The sequence below is a fragment of the Panthera pardus genome, unplaced genomic scaffold, assembly GCF_024362965.1.
Source record: "Panthera pardus isolate Hobbes unplaced genomic scaffold, ASM2436296v1 HiC_scaffold_5, whole genome shotgun sequence".
In the NCBI taxonomy this organism is placed as follows: Eukaryota; Metazoa; Chordata; class Mammalia; order Carnivora; family Felidae; genus Panthera; species Panthera pardus.
Genome location: NW_026526980.1, coordinates 8,104,269 through 8,130,015, shown reverse-complemented (window position 1 = coordinate 8,130,015; position 25,747 = coordinate 8,104,269). Strand labels below are relative to the sequence as shown.

Genomic DNA, 25,747 nt, shown 5'->3' with positions numbered 1-25,747 from the left:
TTCTCCACACTGCTTCTAAAATTATCTTGAAACATATACACATCCAATGCCACTCATGTGGTTAAAAACCTCCATTGGATTCCCGCTGCCTGTAGAATAATTTACATAACCAGTCTCCTTGGTTTTAAGGAAATCAGGTTATCCCCAGCTTCTTGAGATTATTAAGAAAATGTGAGGAAAACCTCACAGTTAAAACTTGGTAGACATCTTTTATTTCCTTAGGATGAATTCCTAACAGTAAAACTGCTGAGTCAGAGGATATGTGTATTGTGAAAAGCATCTGATGCCTTGTATTAAACCATCCTCCAGAAATGTCATGCCAAGTTATATTCACCAGAAACCTGTACTGCAACTTACTACAATTCACATGTTTACAGGAGTATATCCGTGGAGTAGAAATGTGCTCTGTGCACTTTCAAATCATCAGAGCTGGAATATCAAATGAGACAGAGTAGATACTCAGTACACGTTTGTTGAATGAATGAGTGAACAGAGTAAATGGAAGAAAAGTCCACTAAATGCTCCCTGATTTGTGTATAGCTTTCATAAGCATATCATAACCCAGCTGCTCTGGGCTGTGTCTTCATTCGCCTGTTTCACGTGGAATCGTTCAGAAGCATCCCTTTGTACACGGGGCTGATATTTTTGGATGCTCCACCATCCTGTTCCATCCAAGGAGTGAAATCCTTGCATCCGATCCACACGGACTATGTAGGTACAGGCTCAATTCTACTTTCTTCAAATTTCCATCATCACCTAGGCGGGTTAGTACTCTTTGCAAAAGGGTTGACATAAACGAGGTAGCAAACTTAGTAGAGGTGCTGAAAGTTCACAGATCTGTGTTCCCAGATGCATATATACAACTCTGTTGGACAGCTCCACTAGAATAAATGTCCCAGAAGCACTCAAATCCCTTCTCTTCAAAATTTCAAAACCAGCCACAGCTGATGACATTTTTGTTCCAGCCAGTCGTGCAAGCCAGAAAACTGTGTATTTTGACCTACAAATCTTGCTGATATTAGCCTGAGTGCATCTATATTAATTAACCTATAGTTTATCCCTTCCTCTCTGTTTCTACTGTCATTGAACTAATTTGGGCTGCAGTGATCTCTTCCCTGGATGCGATAGACATTTAACATTTACCCTTTTAGCAAATGTTTGTTAGCACACATTCTGTGCCAAAGAATGTACTAGATTCCAGGGTTCAGCCATGAAGAAGTGTTGTTCAGTAGTTGGCAGAAACTGTGGGCTGATGCAGGTGGCCAATGCATAATATATCACCTTCTTGGAGATTCATGATGAATATTAGCATCTTAGAAGCTCTGAGAACTGTTGAGTTTTGTGTAACCCTGTGTTTCCCACACTTCTCTGAACAAAGAACCCTCTTGTCAGATAAGAGCGATGAAGTTCTTAAAACCAGATCTCAAAAAGCACATACTGGGAAATCATCATGAGAAGGAACATAAAGGTTTCAACCAAGAGCTTATTATATTTATTTCCCTGGGGATGTCCTAGTTTGCTAGGTTCTGTCTATAAACAAGCTGCTTTTGCGAATATGTGGTTTCCCTGTTTTATGAAACAAATACGTATGTAACTGGCCATCTGCAAAGAGTGCTGTGGTAGAGCTAAGCAACAAATGCCAAGAAGCACTGGTTTAGATGAAGAAGGTGACACATGAGGCTTCCTGGAGGAGGTGACATTTGAGCTAAGTTTTGAGGTGTGGATAGGAGTTCATCAGGTGAAGAGTGAAAGATTTCCAGGCAGCTGGAACAGCAAGTGTAAAGACACAGATGTGTGGGTCTAATGAGTTTGGGGAGGTCCAAACAAAAGTGGCCACTCTTGGTGCGCCCGGGTGGCTCAGTCGGTCAAGCATCCGACTTCGGCTCAGGTCATGATCTCATGGTTTGTGAGTTTGAGCCCCACGTTGGGCTCTGTACTGACGGCTGGGAGCCTGGAGCCTGCTTTGGATTCTGTGTCTCCTTCTCTCTCTGCCCCTCTGCTGCTCACGCTCTGTCTCTTTCTCTTTCTCTCTGTCTCTCAAAAAATAAAAAATAAACATTAAACATTAAAAACAATTTTTTTTAGGTAGCTCCTATTTTGAGAGCTTGCTGTACGCCAGGCTCTGAGCTCTGGGTTCTGTGCACATTACAAGCCTATGAGATAGGTTTTCTTATCCACCCACACGCATGCCTTTTTTCCCCTTCTTTTTTTTTAAGGTTTATTTATTTAGAGAGAGACAGAGACAGCATGAGTGGGGGAGGGGCCAAGAGAGAGGGAGAAGAGAGAGAATCCCAAGCAGGCTCTGCACCGTCAGCACAGAGCTCGACACGGGGCTCAAATTCACCAAACTGTGAGATCATGACCTGAGCCAAGACCAAGAGTTGGACACTTAGCCCATTGAGCCACCCAGGCGCCTCTCCCCTCCTTTTTTTTTTTTTTTTTAAATTTTTTTTTTTAACGTTTATTTATTTTTGAGACAGAGAGAGACAGAGCATGAATGGGGGAGGGGCAGAGAGAGAGGGAGACACAGAATCGGAAGCAGGCTCCAGGCTCTGAGCCATCAGCCCAGTGCCTGACGCGGGGCTCGAACTCACGGACCGCGAGATCGTGACCTGAGCTGAAGTCGGACGCTTAAGCGACTGAGCCACCCAGGCGCCCCAGCTCCCCTCCTTTTTAACAAATGAAGACACAGCCTCAGTGAGATTAAGTGAGATTCCCAAAGTCACATAGGTGGTGCCAGATATTGAACCCAAGTCTTTGTGCCCCTAAGGCCCATGTGCTCAACCACTGAGCTATCCCGCAACTGAGCTGCTGTATGCGTACAAGTCCAGGGCCAGCACGGGCAGAAAAGAGCCACATTTGCTTCCCAGGTCAAAGGAACTTGGAGATTATCCAGAAGGCCACAAGGAACCATTGAAGGAACGATTGATTTTTAGCAGGGAAGAGACATAGTCAGTACTTCTGAAATATCCTATGATGTTACAGGGGAGAATGGGTTGGAGGAGCAGAAGTGACATAAAATCAGAGGCAGGGGCATCAGTTGGGAGGCTCTAGTGGTAAGGTACAAAAGTGCTTCTCAAAGTTTAATGTGCTCAAGTGGACATTCTGACCCAGATGGTCTTGGATGAGGTTCTGAGGTGTGAGATGTTGCCACGTGATGTTGAGCAGCAAGGCTCTACGTGAGAAATGTCGGGGGCTTGAAATGAACAATGGCACTGAGATCCAGTGGAGGGGATGGACCCAAGTGACGTGAAAGGGACAGGACTCGTTGACCAAGTTAGCACGGGGTAGCCACTGTCAGCTGACATAGCTCTTATGAATGGCAAAGAAGGAATGTTTGAATTAATCTAGGCGGCTCTGCTTGTAAGTGACAGCTTTCCTCTCAGTTCCCTGTGTTATCGTCAAGGACCCATGGAGATATTGGGACCCTCGGGTTAGGATTCTCTGGCAATGTATATTTTTCAGAAGCATAAGATAAAATAGAAAACATTTATTCGGCATATGTCATGAGCTAGTCACTCCATGCATGCATCTGAACACGTTATACCTCCTTCTGGACTATCTCCATGCCTACCTCACACACACGCACACGCACACGCACACACACACACACACACTCACACACACACTCACACACACACGAGTTGATCATTCCTTCGTGTCGCTACTGTACTTTTCATCTACCTTTTACACTACATTAAAACTGAGGGAAGTACAGTCCTAGAAAAGGTGAGGATTTGGGAGTCATCAGAGAACTTTGGCTCAAGTCACAGTTCTGGCAAGTATTGGCTTAGTGATGAAGACAAATACTCTCGTTCTCTCAGCTCTGAAAATGGGCGCGAGATTTACTATGAGATCATGTGTGATGCTCTCCTTCAAGTCACAGGAAACCTAATTCACAGTGCTTTCAAAAACAAAAAACAAAAAATAAAACAAAAAACAAAAAACAACAAAAACCGGCAGATTTACCAGCTATGGTAACAGAGAAGACCAGAGATAGGGTAGGCTTTTGACACGGGTTGGTCCAGAAATTGTGAAATCATCAGAGTTCCTCTGCGATTCTGGCAGTAATATTTGCCTCTTTCTTTGCCCTCCCCTCATGCTAATAAAAACTTGTTATAGGCCTCAAATGGGTATTAACACTCCAACCAGAAAATGAGAGCATGCCTTTGTCCTGGGTTTCCCAGCAGGTTAGGAGGTTCACTCTAATTGGCCCATGGCGGGTCACATGGAGATTTCTGAACCAATCACTAGTCAGGGGCAGGAAATGTACAGATCAGCTTAGCCGTGGGCGTGTGCTCCATTGCCTGATCCAGGAATGGACTGACTTACAACCCCTGAGCATTCCCAGTAGAAACTGGGAGCTGTAGGGGAGGAGGGTGGGAAATGAATGCTAGCAACTATTCAGCACGCCATGCCCATTAGCACATTATGTAAAGGGTGTATCACAGAGCCTTGGCTGCAGTCCGTGGGCACGCATTAAGCGGTAGCTCTAACTGGCTTACAGGTCTGTCTGCTGAGAGCGGGGTCCTTTCTTCTCTTACCTCAGCCAGTCCCTCGGTTTTCCTATACTGGCTGGGCCATAGCTGAAATATTTGTTGAATTCATGTGAATGATTGGAGCGGGAACTACAAAGTGGTAAAGTTATAGAAACTGTTTCACCCAGAAGAAAAGAGGATTGCCTGACTTCAGGGAACCTGAAAACATAAGCTCTTGCTGGTTCATGGCATTAGTAAAATAAACAAGCTGGATACACCTGAATTATAGACTGGGGTAAAAAACAGGATATATTCCGGTCTGTATTTTAGTGGTCTGCTCTAATTTTTTGTCAATTCAGAAAAGAAATGCTAAGTAAAGGATCATGGGATGCTTTGCCTGTCGTGAGAGTAGAAAGGGAAAAGATCAATCTTTTTCTTTTCCCCACTTACATCTGTTCCAGAAGCATCCTTTGTGCATACAATATGTAATCCCCTACTACACCAGAAAATACATTTCAAGAGAAAGGCTCATGGATCACTTCATGGATATTAAGAATCAATCTCTATTAAAAAATATACTAACATTGATCGATCCTATTACGTTCCAAGTACCGTCCTTCAAATTTGAACACAGTTAATCTCATTTAATCCCGAGTAGCTTGAAGCTGTGAAAAGTTGAGTTGCTTCCCAACGATCACACAAGCAGTAAATAAAGAAGGAGGTCCTGAGAGTCACTTGCTTCATCATCCCTGTTCTTATTATTAGAAAAGATTTCCTTGTATAAACCTCAGGGACTTTACAAAGGAAATATTGGATTACCGTAATGTGACTCATCAGCCCGATTTAATATTACCTATTCATTATAATGTAATGATGCTTGCATAACAGGAAATGTTGTTGTATTTCCCCCTCCGGCTCTGTAGCAGCCATACATAGACCACAGAACCATACACATGGGCTAATTATATGACCTACATACGCAATCAATATTAAGAAAATTTTCAACTGCTCATATTTATGTGGTTGAAAATATATGGTCTAATTTTGGTCAGCAGTAGCATCTAGGTAATGCTGACTCAGAAGGAAAACATTTGTTGTTGCCATGAGAAATGGAATAGAAAATCTGAATCATACTGTACCACATCAAATGTTACCACTATTAATATAACATGCGCTCAATAGTGAGCAAGATGGAATTAGACCATCTCTGACCAAGAGGTTCCTCATTACACCAGCAGACAGATGCAAGAAATACTGTCACAGCCCTGTGTCACTTCATCGTATTTTGTTCTTTACCAACTAAGCCAATAAGCAATTGGTATTCTGGCCAATGTCACCAGCATAACATATCATCAGAAACAGGGATCGCAAACTCATGGCTACAGGGCCAGGTAGGTAATGGAAATAAATACTTCGGGCAGACTGTAAGAGTACAAGGTATGAAGTTGATGGTGAACTTTCTAATGGAAGCGAATACTATCTCACACAATGCTTAATGGAGGACCACAGCAACCATGAGGCCAAATCTTCCCATTTTTTAAGAGATCCCAGAAACTCATCTTTTTTGATAATGTTTATTTATTCTGGAGAGAGTGGGAGACAGAGCACAAGCGGAGGAAGGTCAGAGAGAGGGAGGCACAGAATCTGAAGCAGGCTCCGGCTCTGAGCTGTCAGCACAGAGCCCAATGTGGGGCTCGAACTCACAAACCGTGAGTTCATGACCTGAGCTGAAGTCAGACGCTTAACTGACTGAGCCACCCAGGCACCCCAAAAAACTCATATTTTTAAAATATTTTTTAATGTTTGTTTATTTTTGGGAGTGAGAGACAGAGCATGAGTGGGGGAGGGGCAGGGAGAGAGGGGGACAAAGAATCTGAAACAGGCTCCAGGCTCTGAGCTGTCAGTACAGAGCCCGATGCGGGGCTTGAACCCGTGAACTGCAAGATCATGACCTGAGCCGAAGTCAGATGCTTAACCAACTGAGCCACCCAGGCGCCCCTAAACTCATATTTTTAATATAAAATTTCCCAAGACTTCAAACCTTGTGGGTGCCATAAAAAGCTACTCTCACCCGCAAGCATCTATTAAAAGACTTCTGGTACACCTCTCATCTCTTCTTCTATCGTCTGCAAGGCTAAACTTGCTTAACTTCCAGTTTTCCTTTTGAGATCAGAGTCTCTGGTACATGCTATGTCTGTTTATTTGAGACATCAGAAAATTTTAAATCAATTTTTAAATAAACTATTGCTGCTTGTGGTTTTAATTCACTCATTCAGCCAAAAATATCCATTGAGTACCCATTGTAGCCAGGTGTTCTTCTGAGAACTTGACATACATCAGTGGGCAAAATAGACAAAGAACCCTGCCCACCTGGAGACTGAGGGAGGAGAATGGGAGAGATATACGATAAGCAATAAATGTAATAAATAAGCATATAGGATAATAAAAGATGTTACGTGCCATAGAAAAATAATGTAGATCAGAGTATTGGGAGAGTACGGGGGAAAGGGGACTGGTGACCATTTTTTAATTTATTTTGATTTATTTTAAATAAATAAATGTTATTAAATACATTTACTTATTATTTATTTATTTTGGTTTATTTTGAGAGAGAGAGGGAGTGAGAGTATGCATGGGGGAGGGGCAGACCGAGAGGGAGAGAAAGAATCCCAAGTTGGTGACCATTTTAAGCAGGGCGGTAGGGGTAGACGACCTTAATGGGAAGATGCCTCAGAGCAAAGAATTGGAGAATTTGAAATTTTTTTTTTAACATTTTATTTATTTTTGAGACAGAGAGAGACAGAGCATGAACGGGGGAGGGGCAGAGAGAGAGGGAGACACAGAATCAGAAGCAGGCTCCAGGCTCTGAGCCATCAGCCCAGAGCCCGACGCGGGGCTCGAACTCACGGACCGCGAGATCGTGACCTGAGCTGAAGTCGGCCGCTTAACCGACTGAGCCACCCATGCGCCCCAAGAATTGGAGAATTTGAGAGAATTGGCCATGTTATCTAAGGGAAGAGCCCGTGCAAACACCCTGTGGTATCCAGCCTCCAAGATGGCCCCCAATGATCCCTACCTCTGGGTATTTGTACCCTGAAGGGCTGGATTTGGAAGAGTCTAGAATAGAGTGTGGCAGAAGGGTGTCTTGAAAACGAAGTCATAAACAGCATGCGTGGGCATTCTCTCAAGTGCCTTTCCTTTGGACCTGGCACTCTGCCAGGAACTGCCCTATGGAGGGGTTCATGTGGTGAGGACCTGAGGCCTCCAGCCCCCAGTCATGTGAGCAAGTTGGGAAGCACATCCTCCAGCCCCAGTCAGTCTTGTCCGCAGACCGCAGCCTCAGCTGACGTATCAGCTCATGAGAGACCCTGAGCCAGAACGGCCCAGCTAAGCCCGTCCCAGATTTCTGACCCACAGAAACTCCGTGAAGGAATCAGTGTTTGTTGTTTTAATTACATTTGGGGGCAATTCGCTACACAGCAACAAGGTTAGCAAACGTGCCACCTTCACTACAGACGATACAATTATGTGTGCTGAGCTGCAGATGACCAGGAAACCTGCTACTGTTTTTTAAGACATTTACATTGCTTCGTTTTAAGCTTCTGAAATTTTTTTCTATTTTTAAGCCATGCCTTTTTGTGCGTACACATATATGTACGTGTATATATTTGAAGGGCACGCACATTTCAAGTTTCGAACATTCGTCTAAGCCCTTAGAAAGGTCAGAGTGCTCTCAGCACTGTGCTCACAGTGCCCACAAGACAAAATATCCTGGAACTAGCTTCTTTGTACCCGGATAGGTAAGCCATTATTATGTACAACTTCTCGACTTCGTACACTTGACATTTGGGGCCAGACGATGCTCTGTTGTGGGGGCTGTCTGTGCATCAGCATCATGGCCTCTCCCGCTAGTGGCCAGGTTGTGACGACCAGAACTGTCTCCAAATATTACCAAGTAACTCCTGGGTTTAGGGTTGCCAGATAAAACACAGAACTTCCGGTTAAACATGCATGTCCGGGGCGCCTGGGTGGCTCACTTGGTTAAGCATCTGGCTCTTGGTTTCGGCTCAGGTCGCGATCTCACAGTTGTGGGTTCAAATCCTGCATCGGGCTCTCTTGCTGTCCGCGCACAGCCCATTTCACATCCTCTGTCCCTCCCTCTGTTCCTCCCCTGCTCACATGCTCTCGTTCTCTCTCTCTCTTTCTCTCAATAATAAATAAACATTAGAAAACATAATAAAATAAAATAAACATACATGTCAGATTAACAGCAAATCATTTTCATTCATATGCCCCACATTTGGGGCATATTTAGACTAAAAACTTATTCATTGTTATCTGAAATTCACATTTAGCTGGGTGTCCTTTATTTTTATTTGCTAAATCTGCCAACCCTCTCTCAAGGGCAAAATCATCCCCAGTTGAGGACCATCATCCTTGATCTTAATTCCCACCCTCCAACGCTCCTCTTGCTTCTCCACCGACTTGAGGTTTAATGGCATATAAGTTATATAATAACTAGCACAATCAAAGAAACCCACTTTCTTAAATTTCAGGAACTTTCTATGCACAAATGCAATTAATGCCAATGTCAGTACCCACTGACACAGAAATCCACCAACAACTATTTCTTGAACCCTTCGGGCAAGGCACTGGGCTGGAGGGATACAGAGCAAATCTAAAACCTCATCCTTAACTTCAATGAGCTTCGGTTTTGTTGGGAGAAAAAGTAATATACATGAGATGGGCTCACAATACACAATAATATACAATTGTGCAGTTGTGTGGTACAGACTATAAATGTTCCGAGAGCCAAGAGGGAAGAACTTGAGGCACAGCCAAGACAGGCAGAGATGGCTTTATGGCAAAGTGTTTGGGGTTGGACTTTGAGCACCGATCTTATTAAATACTTTTTTTTTTAAGTTTATTTATTGAGAGAGAGAGAGAGAGAGAATGAGTGGGAGAGGGGCAGAGAGAGAGAGACACACACACGCACTGAGGATCTGAAGTGGGCTCTGTGCTGACAGCAGGAACCCAATGCAAGGCTCGAACTCACGCACCGCAAGATCATGACCTGAGCCAAAGTCTGACCCTTAAGTGACTGAGCCACCTAATTGCCCCTTGAGCACCAATTTCAAAACAAACAGTAGCTACTCAGTTCAATAAATATCTGTTGAATAAATGGATAAATGAATGAATGAGCAGTAAGTACTATCGCGAATTTTTTCTAGTCCCCCACCTCCCTGTATTGCATCCATGGCTCTTCCCTAGCTCCAGCAGCTCAGGGGAAGGAAGATACAGTGAAAAGGTACAGGTAACCCAGATGTTAGTCAACCATTAGCTTCTGGACTTCAAAATGGGCTTTGGAAACTCATCATGGAAGGATGGCTTGTAAATACCTCTTACAGTCCAGTAATTTACCTCTCAGAATCAAGAGTCAAGTCCCAAAGGGCTCAGGGTATACAATTCCAGCAATGATTAATAGATTTGTGGAAAATACACAGAGACTCCAATTTCCTTGCACTGGGAGGCAGACAGATAGAGGGAGGTGAAATAGAAGTGGGGGAGACAGAGCAGAGAGTTCCCTGGGGCTGGAAATAGAGAAACCCCATCTGGGGAGGACTTGAGTCAGCACTGAAATGCTCCGGCTCGCTGGAGTGAGCACCGGACCCCACCAGCAAGGAGGAGCTAGGTCAATGTTCAGAGATAGCCCAGATCACTGCCTAAGCCAGCACCAGTCCGGGTCCACGCTTGGGAGCCACAGGGCAGAACTGCCCTGCACACTCACCTTCCAGCAGGACAGACCCATCTGTGGCTCAGTCGTGGCCCAGCCCACTAAGTCACCCTGTGTGCATAAGCCCTATTTTCTTTTAACAACCTCGGGGGAAATAGACGGGAGAGTCTTTAGAACTGATACTGACTAGAGCCAGCACAGGAATGAATATTAACCTAGCCAGAAAAGAAAGAAAGAAAGAAAGAAAGAAAGAAAGAAAGAGAAAGAAAGAAAGAAGACTTATGTGTAGAATTTGAATAAAAAAAGGCAAAGACACGATATCCTAAGAGGGGACACCCCAGCAAATGTCAGATGCTCTGACAGGACCATAAAGAAACCAGTCAACAGCAATGGGTAGCAGTAGTGGAGAGGAATAAAGAAAGGTCGATTTTCCCCTTTAACATTTGTGAGAATTGTTCATCATTCTTTCTACACATTCACAGTTAAAAATCGCCTCCTCGAGCCTTCACCTTACAAGTGACCATTTTTTAAAAAATGTTTATTTATTCTTTGAAAGAGAGAGAACAAGAGGGAGATGGGCAGAGAGAGAGGGAGTCAGAAAACACCAGCAGGCTCTGCTCTGTCAGCAAAGAGTCCGACGTGGGGCTCAAACCCACGAACTGTGAAATCATGGCCTGAGTCGAAATCAAAAATCAGATGCTCAACCAACTGAGCCACCCAGGCGCCCTTCAAAAGCGACCATTTTATACACTTTTTTTTCACCCTCATGAAAAGTTTTTCATTGCTTCAGGTAAAAGCATAATTGCTCCAAACGGTTGAGAAATGACTCAAGATGTATATATTGCTTTTTATAATTTCTCCCAGAGGGTAAAACAAACTGCTTGCGATCATTAACTCGATTCAAAATTTCACACATCACCTGCGGGAAATCCTCTAACGCTATTCTCACAAATTCATTATTGGCCCAAAGCCTGGAAATCGTGGTTCATTTTCATATTATTTATCATTATGGAATAAAAACAGTCTGCAAAAATGTGACAGATTATAATTTCTCCCTGGTGGGTTTATATCTTACTATTCAGTATATTAATGTAATACTTCTTGTTTCTTTATTAAGACCTCTAAATATTATTCACGCGTTTTCTCTGGCATTCAACCCAAGCATAAACTGATTTTTTTTCCTCCTACCTTCCTTTAGTAGCAAATAAATAAATAAATAAATACATAAATAAAACTGGCCAAAACATACAAGAATCTGTACTGACACAGGTTTTGTGTGTGTGTGTGTGTGTGTGTGTGTGTGTGTGTGTGTGTTTTTCCCGTAAGAACATTCTCCTGATCTTCACTTTGGAAGCCTGCTATGAAAGCAATCCAGTGAACGGGAAATATTTTCACTTTGGGTTAGTAGTTTTTGTTTCAATTTTCCAGTTTATAATTCTTACACAGAAGACATTCAGATAAAATGATAACATGAAAATTCCACAAACCTGAACTCTACGCGTAATTTCATTCCGTTTGATCAATCCCCATTCAAATTCGAGAACTAAAAGGCAAGCGTTGTGTACAAGGAAGGGAATCCTGTCCCCCATCCTCCCAAGTTAACTTCCTGATGGCTACTTGCTATTCCCATTATACCCGGAACAGGGTTTTTAAAATTTTAATTCCAGTATAGTTAACATACAGTGTAATATTCGTTTCAGGTGTACAATATAGCCATTCAACACTTCCCTACCCTACTCAGTGCTCATGACAACAAGGGTACTCCTTAATCCCTGTGACTTAGTTCACCCATCCCCACCCACCTCCCCTCTGGTAACCATCAGCGTGTTCTTATAGTTAAGAGTCTGTTTCTTGGTGTCTCTCTCTCTCTCTCTCTCTCTCTCTCTCTCTTACCCACAACAGCGTGATTCTAGTACTGAAACAACAGAAAGGAGCCTAAAATGAAAATGTGGTAAATACAGCAAGAGTAACCACAGAAAGATCAAGTGTGACCTTGAGGTACATGAGTATGTGCATTCATAAACAGGACAGATGTATAAATGTTTCCTGAACTCAACTCCAGAGCAATGCAACACGTTTTTCAAATATGTATTCTCAGTTAAGAATTAACACATTCAATGAGAATTGAATTCTCATTGAATGTGTTCAGGGAAATCTATTTCAGCCAAGACAGTAGGAAAGAATTTAAATCACAAAAGAAATTAGCAGACTCCAGAACAAAGGAGCCATGTGATCACTAGATGGAAAAAGTAGCCTCAGTAACTTGAAGTTGAAGCTCAAGTTTGCCTCCTTGGTATTTGTAAGAGGAAACTTCATACTGCATTTTTTTTTTCCTACTTAGGCTCAAAAAGAGTGACTTGAGAAGCCAGTTGGGGAAAATTTCGATTCTAAATTTTCGGCTCTTTGAGAGTACGTATGTACATACATAGGAAGTAAGCCAAACATTTGTCAAGAATTCAGTAACTGACAAGGAACACATATAAACAGACAAGGACAACTTGTATCTCAATCCAAAATAAAGGCATAAATTTCGTATTTGCAATAAAGATGATTAGGGAAGATTACAGGATGTAAGTCTCATTTCCTTTACATATTTCCCAGAATGTTCGTACCACCGATAACACACAAGAGTCAGAGTCATTTGCTGTGCTTAACTAAAATTCGTTTGCTTTTTCATATACATGACATCACATTATACCAAAAATTTAATATATGTATTTTATACATAAAATTTAAACTTAAAAACGAAGCAACTCGTGTTGTCCTTACAATACTTCCCACCCCAAATGTGAAAAGAACATCCTGGCTCCATGGCTCAGGGGAATAAGACACTCACACAAGGACTAGAAAATGAACAAATACCCAAAGGGCAATATTCAGCATGGCAGGTGTCTGACCAACTACTTGACCTCAGCATAGAGGCAGAATATCAGTCACATTGACTGAGTCCTTCACTAAGAAACACCGCCAAGCACTGGAAGGGGCTCAGCTCCAAAAGGGGTTGCCGTTTAACCGGAATCCATTCTCAACCCCCAACATTCACAGAATTCACAACAGACCTACTCCACCCACTGTCAAGCTAAAAACGAACATACAGTCAGTTCTGCTATTTGGCCATTAGCTGGCTCTCTGGCTGAACTTGTGTTTTTAGGTCATAGAGATTTGTGGTCCTAATAGAGAGGCTGTGGGATTAGGGGTGGAAGACCACCCTCATGATATGGTTTCAGGGGTCCCGGAAAGTAATGTTAGGTGTAATTCTGCAACCGTCGTGAGCGGGGCGGTCATCGCCGGCAGACAGCCACAATGCAAGAAAAACAGACTATGAAATATTAACATACGTAAACAGGGGTATGTAAACAGGTCAGTGTTCTCCAGAGAAACAGAACCAATGGGATGTGCATGAATATATAGAGAGAAAGAGATTGATTATAAGGAATTGGCTCACATGATTATGGAAGCAGTTCCCTCTGCCAGGTGAGTTGAAAGCTGGAGATACAGGAGAGCCAATCATTTAGTTCCAGTGTGAGTTTGAAAGCCTGGGAACCAGGAGAGCTAATGGTGTGGCTGTCATCTGAAGGTCAACTGCCTCAAAACCCAGAAAGGGCTGATGTTTCCGTTTGAGTCCAAAGGCAGGAGAAAAAAAAACAGTATCTCAGTTTGAAGGCAGGCAGGTAGGAAGAATTTTTTCTTACTTGGAGGACATCAGCCTTTTTCTTTTAATTGGGCTTTCAACGGATTAGATGAGGCCCACCCAGATTAGGGAGAGTAATCTGCTCGAACCATTCTAGCTATTTAAGTACTAATTTTATCTAAAAACACCCTCAGAGAAATGCCCAGAGTAATGTTTGGCCAAATATCTAGACCTCCCAAGGTTCAGCCAAGTTGACACATAAAATTAGCCATTACAAAAGCTTTTCTAGTGATTTGGAAAAAGTCCAACTACAATAATTCCGCCTAATTCTCAAGGACAAATAATCCTGCCTTCTAAAGGTGTGATTAAATGGCTTTCTAAGGAATATGTGCAAGTTGGGCACGGGGAATCAAAGCCACAAGTCACAAGCATCCCTAAGAAACTGAGCCTGGAGCTGGAATAGGTGAAGGCCTGGGCTGTGCTGACCTTAAGACAGGACGGCTGCCTGCATATGGGGATGAAAATGATAGCAAGATCAGTCCAGATTTCTCAGCACCAATCAAGGGGCAAAAAGCAACAGACAAGAAATCCATAAACTACATGAGTTCATTCAGCAGTGTCAACAGAGTTTCTGCTGTGTGCTGGACACTTCAGATACAAATATAAATAAGAAATATATTCTTCCCGGGGCGCTTTCAGTCAGTTAAGCATCTGACTCTTGATTTCAGCTAAGGTCACAATCCCATGGTTTTGAGTTGGAGCCCCACAGGGGCCCGGCGCTGAATAGCATGGAGCCTGCTTGAGATTCTCCCTATTTCTCTGCCCCTCCCCCACTCATTCTCTCTCTCTCTCTCTCTCTCTCTCTCTCTCTCTCTCCCCCTCTCTCTCAAAATGTATGAATAAACTTTAAAAAAAAGAAGCATGTTCCTCGCTCCAGAATCTCACCATCTGGTAGGGAGTACAAATATGCAAATAGATAATGACCACTCATTCTGGAAAGTTCACGGTACATTGTGATGACCTTGGTTCGGCTGGTTTCAAACCAATGGGAAGTGGACGGCATATCAGAAGACTTCTGCCAAAAATACCTCATCTTCTCTCCACCTCTTCGAACCACAGCGATCGTTCCTGAAACTCCATCCAGAGATTTGTGTTAGCAATTAAAAAAAAAAAAAAAAAAAAAAAAAAAAAACACCTCAGCTAGAAAGGCTCTCTTCCACATCTCAGTAAATTAGTTTAATAAACTCCTTTTCTACATCTACCTGAAATCAGCCACAGGAAGAGAATGGGAGTTTTGAGAGGCAAGGAAAAGAAACAAGAACTAATTTGGAAGATACAGTATTATAGCCAGAGAGCATGCAGGGAAAGGGCACCTAGATGGAAGAGGGCATCTCTGAAAAGAAAACGGGCAAGGCAAGGTCTCAATCTTCAGGCACAAGAATCCATTAATTTTCTAATACTTTTAGAACATGAACCTAAGTTCAAATGGAAGCTGCCTCCAGAATGTTTACTCACTGCAAAATTCTCCTTTATTGCTGATCAAAATGAGGGGGTCTCTGCTACCGTCTCTCTAAAGCATGGCTGCCGTGCCATTGAACTGCTCCAGCCCCTGACCTCATCACAATTACTCTGTCCTGGAGTGTTTGGGTGGTCATGGATGGGGGGAGGGGGTGAAGGACAGAAGGGGGTTAGGTATGGCCATTCGACAGAGAAAGAAGAATATATTGGTGAATAAAGATTTAAGGAAAGACAGACTTACAAAAGGGATGAGAACTAAAAGCAAAGCTTTTAATTGATATATATCCAAAATGTTACTCAATTATTAATTACTCACTTCTGTTCACTTGGTTGGCTACTGCTCTCAGCTCTTTATGGGTTATCTTTACAAGCAGGGGGAGGGGCAGAGAGAGAGAGAGTGGGGAGAGAGACAGAGACAAAGAGAGAGAGAATCCCAAGCAGGATCCCTGCTGTCACTGCAGAGTCCACCTCGGGGCTCGATCTCATGAACCATGAGATCATGACTTGAACCAGGATCCAGAGTTGGATGCTTAACCGATTGAGCCACCCAGGCATCCTTATCTGTTATCTTTAAACTTCAAGTACATACTTGATCCTTAAACTCTGATTTCCCCTTTCACTCATTGGCCTTTGGCAGTATTAAGAGGAAATTTTTCAGTAGTTTTTAAATTGCATTTTTTGTGATTTGGTTCCTTTAGATTCCAAACATTATGGGTAAAACTAGATTGAATGTAGCCAATTGTAAAGTCTAAATCCTCAGCAACAGGATTTGCTTTCTAATACTTTCTAATACTTTCAGAAGATGAACCTAATTTCTGAATGCAAGCTGCCTCCAGAATATATTGTTAAGTATGTTCTGGATAGAATTTGTTTTGCTACATATTCTGTAAAAATCCACATAAAATTCCACTGAACTAAAAGTAAATTGCCCACATAGAAAAAAGATTTTTTGAAAGCTTCAAACAGATTATAAAGGGTGACAATCTTTGGAAGAAAAACAGTAAACAAATAAAGTATATAACAATGATACGTGAGTTAGAAATTGTAATTTTAGGTAACATACCCCAACTAAAGAACCTACCTACGTTTAATTTGGTTGGTTGTGGTTAATATAGTGATCTGGCGACCTATTTTGATACAACCTCAAATATCAAAGTTAAATCTCTTATCTACAATTTTATTGTAAAAGAAATAAATTTTTCGTCAAAGAATTTAAAAAAACAGACTTATAATTATTAATAAAGTCCTACAATGTTGAAATGTTTTCCTCTTTGAACTGTATCTCTTAGTGGCTTTAATTCCTTACATTCATCAAACAGTTTTTATTCTGGCCCCAAAAGTATCCGTACAAATCAGGAAAAGTTTTCCCAAAGCATCCTTCATTTGTACAAACCCCTAAATGCCAAATTCACTAGCTATAGAGTGGACAAATGATCAATTACTTTATCTACCCAATCGCCTTACTGCACAGATTTTGAGGAAAATATTTTCACGTGCTTCTCTCAAACTTGGTATTAGAAAATTTAAACATATGCAAACTTATACATTGCCTAATTCTCTCTTCCCAAACCATGATATAGATGAGAGGGAATCACTTTTATTAATTTTCCTACAAATGAAAAATACCAATAAATTGCAAATCATGCATGATTTTTTAAATACAAGTAAGCTAGCTAGAAGCATTTACATTACCCAAAGTTGAGGAAGGGTCAGTGGACATTTCCCTCTAGGTTAGAACTTAAAGACCTTTTCTTGGGGCACCTGGGTGGCTCAGTCGATTGAACATCCAACTCTTGATTTTGGCTCAAGTCATGATCCCAGGGATGTAGGATCAAGCCCTGCATCCATACTCAATGTGGAGATTTTCACTCTTAAGATTAAGATTCTCTCTCTCTCTCTCTCTCTCTCTCTCTCTCTCTCTCTTCCTCTGCCCCTCTTCCTCACTCCCATTCTCTCTCTGATAAGATATAAGATAAGATACTTTTCTTGCTTTGTCTTTTAAGATCTCATCTCATCTGATCCCATCCTACAATCATCATTCCACTTTGCAGACCTCTAGTCTTGTGACTGTCCATCCTTTGGGACCCAACTTAGGCATCTCCTCCAGGAAGCCTTCCTAGATTACTCAGGGCACCATGATTTCAAAGTACCTGCTGCTTATACCACTAACCTATGACTGGGTGGTTTTATTTGTGTAAAATCCAAGCTTTCCATTGACCACTTGTCATAGATGCTGCTCAAGCACTCAATGATGAGTTGGACTAGATGTCCTGAGAAATTGATTATCAATTTTTTTTTTTTACTTTTACTCCCAAATAGACCATGATTCTTTCCACACACTTCTCGTCATGTTGTTTATCCTCTTTACACCCCCACACTGACCATTTAATAACATTTGTTGGATGTTTACATGAAGGCTAGGATTATGGTTATTTTATCTGTTATTTTATCTGATGGATAATAAGAATGGTCACATCCATTTGTATGGAAGTAAAGATCGCCCCTGGATTGGGAAATAATTTCTCTCAGTTATTTGGGTAAGAGGTCTATCTCCGAGACTGGAAATGGGAACCAGTCATCCAATAAGACAGGACTCGAGCACTCTTGATATTAATGACAACTCCCTGGTGGTGGTGGTCAATGGTATTATCAAACAGTGACAATCACAGAGTCAGAAAAAAGGAATGCTGGAAGGTACTATTCGAGGTACAGGGTAACTACCCCAAATGCCTGGACCAAGGACAGGATTTGTGATCTCTGAGTTCAAACTAACTCATGAGACGACCAGAATTCGGTATTCTGGGGGCACCTCAAAGGCTCAGTCAGTTAAGTGTCCAACTCTTGATTTCGGCTCAGGTTATGATCTCATGGGTCATGAGTTTGAGCCCCGCATTGGGCTCTGCACTCACAGTGCACAGCCTGCTTGGGATTGCCTCTCTCTGCCCCTCCTCTGCTTGCATTCTTTCTCTGTCTCTCTCAAAAATAAATAAACATGAAAAAAATAAAGAATTCAGTATTCTGTAAAATTTTTATAAAAAAATGGTTTTGACAGGGGCACCTGGGTGGTCAGTCAGTTAAACATCCAACTTCAGCTCAGGTCACGATCTCACGGTTCATGAGTTCCCTCCCCACGTTGGGCTCTGCTCTGACAGCTCAGAGCCTGGAGCCTGCTTCAGATTCTATGTCTGCCTCTCTTGCTGCCCCTACCTCACTTGTGCGCTCTCTCTCTCTCAAAAACAAAATAAAACAAACATTAAAAAAATGATAATAGTGCCATGTCATATACCCCTCTGCATCTTTCTTTAAAAAAAAAAAATGCTTTTGACATTTTTCAAATTCCCCTTTCAAATTTCCCTTTTGTCTTCCACACGCATTAAGTAAAGTTGTCTTTGAAAATCTGGTCTGTCTCATGTCTGTTCATGGAAACGAATTATAGGCTTTGCCTTTGCCTGAGCAAGCACGGGGCCAGAAGAACACAGTGGGCGTTAAAGAAACCTTACAGAATGGGAAAATCAGGAGGAACAGTGGGGGCCACCTGTTCAATTCCAAACCTGGGGAGGTTTAGGGTTTACCAAGAGTGGCAGCATTTTATTTATTTTTTTAAATGTTTATTTATCTATTTTTGAGAGAGGGAGCAAGAGAATCCCAACCAAGCTCCATGCTGTCAGCGCAGAGCCTGATGCGGAGCTCGAACTAAGGAACCGAGAGATCCTGACCTGAGCCAAAATCAAGAGTCGGACACTTAACGGACTGAGCCACCAGGGTGCCCCAGCAGCATTTTAAAACAGACAAACATTGCATTACTTGGAGTAACTTTCATTTCTCACACTAAAACATGAAAGTACCATTGCATAAAAATCAGAAGTGTATCACTTGCAAAAATTCAGAGAATGCATGCTATATGTTCTCTACAGCACAAGGCAGCACGTGACTGAGTAAAGATGATCACACTCATTTATGAATAATAAGCTTTTCCCCCTTGACGGTATAAACAAGGTCTGTGTTCCAATTACTTCTTTTTAAAAATCTTTTTAAATATTTATTTATTTTTGGGAGAGCGAGAGACAGAGCACAAGTGGGGGAGGGGCAGAGAGAGAGGGAGACACAGTACCTGAAGCAGGCTTTGGGCTTCGAGCCATCAGCACAGAGCCCAATGCAGGGCTCGGACCCATGAGCTGCGAGATGATGACCTGAGCCGAAGTCAGACGCTTAACCGATTGAGCCACCCAGGCGCCCCTGTGTTCCCAATTACTTCTATACAAAATGCAACTATTCCATCAAAAAAGTAATGCTGAAGCTCGTCTAAAAGATTGCCAGGCAGTACTTTATCATAGTTACTCTAGATACACTTTTTCAATGACAAAATCTGTCTTATATATTATGAAATAGCTGTTGTATTAACTACTTTCAAAATAATGCGAGTACTGTAACAAATTTTAGAATTAAGCTGTCTAGAAATGTTCTCACCATTCTCCCAATAATGTAAAATATATTAATACCTAGTAAATTCAAATAAATCATAGACATGATATAGTTAGGACTTAAACACATTTATATTACAAATTATATGAATTATATGCTTAAAATTCTTAAGTGCACATTCCTTAATTAATCTTAAATACAAATTCTCAAGATAAGTGCATGAACACTTCAGCTCTTCCCATGTTAAAACTTGTGAAATGCTCATGAAAAACTCGTGAAAAACAGCATTGGGGTGCAGTTTTTAGGTGAAGTTTGCTGAACCTTCCTGAGATATCCACAGCATTTTTAGACCCACTGGTTTTGAGGTTAGACAAACAGTAAATCAGAAAGTCTGGATCAGGTTTCTCACACCTGCCTCAAAGACTGCCCATAAAGATTTATTTGAAAACACTGATTTTTAAAAATATAACATCGGTGTGAAATTTGGGGTAACTGTTTTCCTTGGAAACCTATGAAATAGAGTTTTCCTTCCAGAGGAAGAAAATTTGTTCATTTTCTTAGAAAAGAAACTTCACTCAATATATTTTTAAAAATTTTTTAAAAATGTTTGTTTTATTTTTGAGAGAGACAGAGCATGAGGGGGAGAGGCAAAGAAAGAAGGAGACACAGAATCCAAAGCAGGCTCCAGGCTCTGAGCTGTCAGCACAGACCCCGACGTGGGGCCTGAACCCATAAACCACGAGACCATGACCTGAGCCGAAGTCATCACTTAACCAACTGAGCCACCAAGGCGCCCCTCAATATATTTCTTTAAGAAGCCAGATGTTGTGTATATTTCCTAAGTCTAGAATACAGATACGGGATACTTCGGTCAACTGAATTTGCTCAAAACTAGAACACATGAACTAAAAAGTACTTAACTTCAAAATTACAATAGTTGTATGGGGCGCCTCGGTGGGTCAGTCGGCTAAGTTTCCCACCTCAGCTCAGGTCACGATCTCACGGTTCGTGGGTTTGGGCCCTGCATCAGGCCCTGTGCTGACAGCTCGGAGCCTGGAGCCTGCTTCAGATTCTGTGTCTCCCTATCTCTCTGCCCCTCCCCTGCTCCTGCTCTCTCTCAAAAATAAACAAACGTTAAAAAAAATTTTTCAAAATTACAATAGCAGAAGACATCCATGAAATACATTTCTATACAGGACACACCAATCACATACTATTATTATTATTTTTTGATGGCATAAAATGTTCTTACAGAACTTAGCATCAGGAGAACAAGAAATTATTCTATAAAGTATTTCCAGAAAAAAAAAATCAAGTTATTCAATCTTCTCCTTGATTGAGCTCTATGTAAACACCAATTTACTTATATAAGGAATATTTTTGGTATAAAAGTTCAACAGATCCAAAGTGGTTAGGAGACAACCTGAGATTTTAGAAGCAAAATGGGTTTTTAAATCAACTGGCATTAAAATATTAGAATAGAAATAGTAATAATTGCAAAATGCCATAATGGCACAGTGGTCACCAAAGTATTAGAGACGTGAACACAGTAGAGAAGTGATACTTTCAGACTAGCATGGGGAAAAAAGGTTTGAATAAAATTTAAAGTATTCATTGATACTTAATCAGTGGGTCTATGCAATAGTAATTCTCCAAAATGGAGCACATAACTGATGAGTAGACTCTTATCTGCAAGCAATTCACTGCATTAAAAAATAAAATAAAATAAATCCATCATTGTCAAGGAGTCCTTGGCTTCTCATTTCTCGGGAGGCCTTTCAACGGCACCAGCCTCTTTCACATGAAGGAAGGTGAAAGCAGACTTGAACGTGCCATCACCGCTCTGTTGTGAAAAGCAGAGGAAGGTAGCCCACAGAAAACCACAAAGTCCAGTGTAAGCTGTCCTCCAGTGCGTGGGAACCAAGCTGAAGTTGGTCAGCTGTAACAGAAAGAAAGAGTATGCTAGGCTCCAGACAAACCACAGCCATGAATTAGCATTCTGAGTCGTTCGACACTCACCTGCACAAAGGGCCAGTACATCAGACCACTCTGGAATAAAGAAAAACTTTATTAGAATGCGTTTTAATCACACACACACACACACACACACACACACACACAATCCCACAGCTCATGCTATGAAAGATTAAGAAATACCAGGCAGATAAAATGTGGAGGTGGTATTATGTTTCAGACTAAGCCGATTAAATCAGACTACTTAAAGTCTCTCAAGCATAAGAGGGTAAGAGCTGTGCAAAGAGATTTCAGGTACGAGATATTTATATTAGTCATATCCACAGACCCAGAATGAGAAGACTCTCAGAATCAGTACCATTTCTCTTAGCCACTTTCAAAATAACAACATATATTTATACATTGTGGTTTTACTGTTAGGCCAAGCAAATGCTTTAGGAGTGTGTGTGTGTGTGTGTGTGTGTGTGTGTGTGTTAAAAGAGATAGAGAGCACTAGTGGGGGAGAGGGGCAGAGAGAGGTAGAGAGAATCATACACAGGCTCAATGCCCAGAGCGGAGCTGATGTGGGTCTCCAACCCACCACCCTGAAATCATGACCTGAGCCAAAATCAAGAGTTGGATGCTGAGCCGACTGAGCCACCCAGATGCCCCAGGAATACATTTATAAAAGGATCATCAGTAAAGTTTTAAATTTTTCATTCTTCATGGAATGATTTGTTAATAACATAGTCTACTATGTCACACAATGAGAGCCAGAGGGGACTCAAATTTTATCTAAAACATTTGATTTTTTATGTAAAAAGATTGAAGGCAAATAATATATTCTACTATTTCTTGCTATAGAATAAGTTTAGCTGACATTCTTGTATATTACAAAATACCCCCCAAAAGGGAGTATTTTGTTTTGGGGGTTTTGTTGTGGGGTTTTTTTTGTTGCTGTTTTTTAAGGGGAGAAGCAAAACTGTATTCTTCAAAAACTAAAGTGTTGAGGGGCACCTGGGTGGCTCAGTCAGTTAAGTGTCCGACTTTGGCCCAGGTCACGATCTCATGGCTTGTGAGTTCAAGCCCCCGCCCACGGAGCTCTGTGCTGACAGCTCAGAGCCTGGAGCCTGCTTCAGATGCTGTGTCTCCGTCTCTCTCTCCTTCTCTGCTCCTCCCCCACTCGCAGTCTGCTTCTCTCTCTCTCTCTATCAAAAATAAAAATAAAAAAATTAAGAAAAATATATCAGTGTTGTAATAGACAAAAGAAGGCTAAGGAAATTTTCCCAATTAATGGAGACTAAAGAGACAGGACAACTAAATGCACTACCTGACCCTAGACTGCATCCTATACCTTTTGAAAGGAAAAGAAATGCTGTAAAGACCATTAGATAGTGAATTTACAAACATGGCATAAAGTTGGTGGGTGAGATAAAAGGATTATTACCGTTGTTAAATGTATTGAAGTTGCTAACTCTGCTGTGGTTATATAAAAGAACATATTTATTCTTAGAAAATAGATACCTAAGTATCTAGGGGTAAAGGGTAATTCTGTGTGTAATTTACCCTCAAGTCATCCAGAGAAACAGATAGATCGATGGATAGATGGATAGAGCCAGGAAATAATAAAACAAATAGGCAAAATGTTAACTATAGGCGAATATGGGTAAAGGGTATTCTTTGAACTATTCTGTTATTTTTCTGTCAGCTTGAAATCATTTCCAAGTTAAAGTTTTAAAAACCTATAAAAGATGGGGCATCTGGGTGGCTCAGTCAGTTAAGCATCCGACTTCGGCTCAGGTAATGATCTCATGGTTCATGAGTTCGAGCCCCTCATCTGTCTCTGTGCTGACAGCTCAGGGCCTGGAGCCTGCTTCAGATTCTGTGTCTCCCTCTTTCTGCCCCTGCCCTGCTGGCTTGCCCTCTGTCTCTCAAAAATAAACATAAAAATTAAAAAAAAATAAAAACCTATGAAAGAGAAGAATGTAATACAAGATACATTTCTAAGAGGGAATATACCTGAGCCACCATATTGCAGGCAGTGAAAGGAGACATAAATCGCATGCTATCTGTACAAAACAAACAAAGTAAAAACTCAAGTACTACCTACATGTAAACAACAAATAAATGAGACATGTTCTTTCCGCCTTCATCCAAAGAACTTGGATTGGGCACGGGGTTGATTCCTCAGCAACCAAAAAGCAATTCTGCTTTCACTCACATGTCCCTTGGGCTACAAGAAAGCCTTTGTGACAGGTTCTTTTTGGACGCTTCTTGTCTTCCAACTCCTCGTGTTTGTGCTCTTGGTTTCATTGATCAAGCTTGGCTCAAAAGCCCGGTTTTAACCAGTTTCTCCCATATCTAATATCCTTCTCTCTGGGCTCTCCTCTGTGCATCTGGAAGTCTCCCTCTGGATATTCTAATGGCATCTAGAATTCAATAGTTCTCAAACTGAACTCATCTATCTTTTTTCCCCAATCGGCTCGCTATCCTCTTTGCACTATCCCAAGTGATGAGCTACCACTCATTCAGTTACTCAAGGCAGAGACCTGTGGGCCATCCCACAGGTCCTTGCCCCATTACCCCAACCATCCTAGATGCGTCCTTGCCCCATTACCCCGACCACCAATCATTCACCCAGAGCGACAAATTCTACCTCCTAAATAGCTCTCCAATCAGTCCTATTTTTTTAAGCTTTATTTATGTATTTTGCGAGCATGAGTGGGGGAAGGGCAGAGAGAGAGGGAGAGAGAAAATCCCAAGCAGGCTTCGCACTGACAGCTTGGGGCTCGATCTCATGAACTGTGAGATCATGACCTGAGCCGAGATCAAGAGCCCTACGCTTAACCGACTGAGCCACCCAGGCACTCCCCCGCCGTTCTCTGTTTCTAATGTGACCTCGGTTACACTAACCCTCTAGCTGGTTTCTCCTGCCACTATTCCTGACGTATAGGATCCTTGGCAGGATATCCAACACCCAACAAAGGTGGCCTGTGTGTCTTCGTTAAGGGAGGAGAATCTGAAAGACCTGCAAGTCCCTGCATAAAGCCCCTTTCTTTCCCAATTCTGCTTGCTTGCTCTTTTTTTTTTAAACGTTACATGTAGATGCCTCCATAGGATCTCTGACATAATGGGCAAACTTGTTTCTTTTTCCAAAATAAAGCAGAAGAAAATCACATTTGGATTTGTGAGTCCCGATGGGCTCCTGATTTCTGCCCCAAGGGAAATAACAAGAGCTCTGAATACTCTTTCCCCTTAAAGGAGAAGAAACTGGGGCACCTGGGTGGCTCAGTCGGTTGAGTGTCCGACTTCAGCTCAGGTCATGATCTCACGGTCCGTGAGTTCGAGCCCCTCTTCGGGCTCTGTGCTGACGGCTCAGAACCTGGAGCCTGCTTCAGATTCTGTGTCTCCCTCTCTCTCTGACCCTCCCCGGTTCATGCTCTGTCTCTCTCTGTCTCAAAAATAAATAAACATTAAAAAAAAAAGGAGAAGAAACTGTCCCTGAGCATAACGGCAGGGGGGGTGGGGAGGGGAGCATGCAGCTTCCGCCCTCCCTACCATCTGCCTCCAACCATCAAGCAGGCAATGCTGATTCTGGGGCTCAGTATTGCTCCATAGAAGATGCCAGAAGCAGTACAGGCAATAGCCCGGTGTGGCTTGGCACCGCCTCTGATAGGGAATTAAACACACGTGAAGCCCAAGGCCCAGTCTGTGCATATTCGGCCCTCCTGAAAACTCACTTAATTGGGATTAATAGAATAAAACATGCTCTAGGCCAGGGACAGAAAGCACCCCTGATTTTGCCAGGTCTTCAGGGTGCTGCTCAATAAATCTTCAGGGAATAAGTTAATAAATACTTGTTGGACTGGGTTGTGTATATTTGTATTGAGCAAACGGTGTGACACGTGACTTGCTTTGAGTCTAGAAGTGATCTTGGGGAACATCCTTCACAGGGACTCAGCAGAATGTACACCTGGGGACATTGGCTCTGAATGGGCATGATTCCATTAA

At 42.0% G+C, this 25,747-nt stretch overlaps 1 protein-coding gene across 3 annotated transcripts in view; it reads right to left on the bottom strand.

Annotated features, from left to right (window-relative positions):
• The window catches only part of MPV17L (MPV17 mitochondrial inner membrane protein like), a 32,348-nt gene that overhangs the window by 2,317 nt on the left and 4,284 nt on the right, over positions 1–25,747 (bottom strand). For 2 of the 3 annotated variants that reach the window (XM_019468662.2, XM_019468660.2), the window contains 2 exons: positions 21,803–21,832; positions 19,157–21,722 (listed from right to left, as the gene is read on the bottom strand). In XM_019468662.2, the coding sequence (XP_019324207.1) occupies positions 21,619–21,722; positions 21,803–21,832 (134 nt within the window). In that variant the 3' untranslated portion in view covers positions 19,157–21,618. Of the gene's footprint in view, positions 1–19,156; positions 21,723–21,802; positions 21,833–25,747 lie in introns of those variants that run through there. The other variant, XM_019468661.2, reaches the window with a different exon arrangement.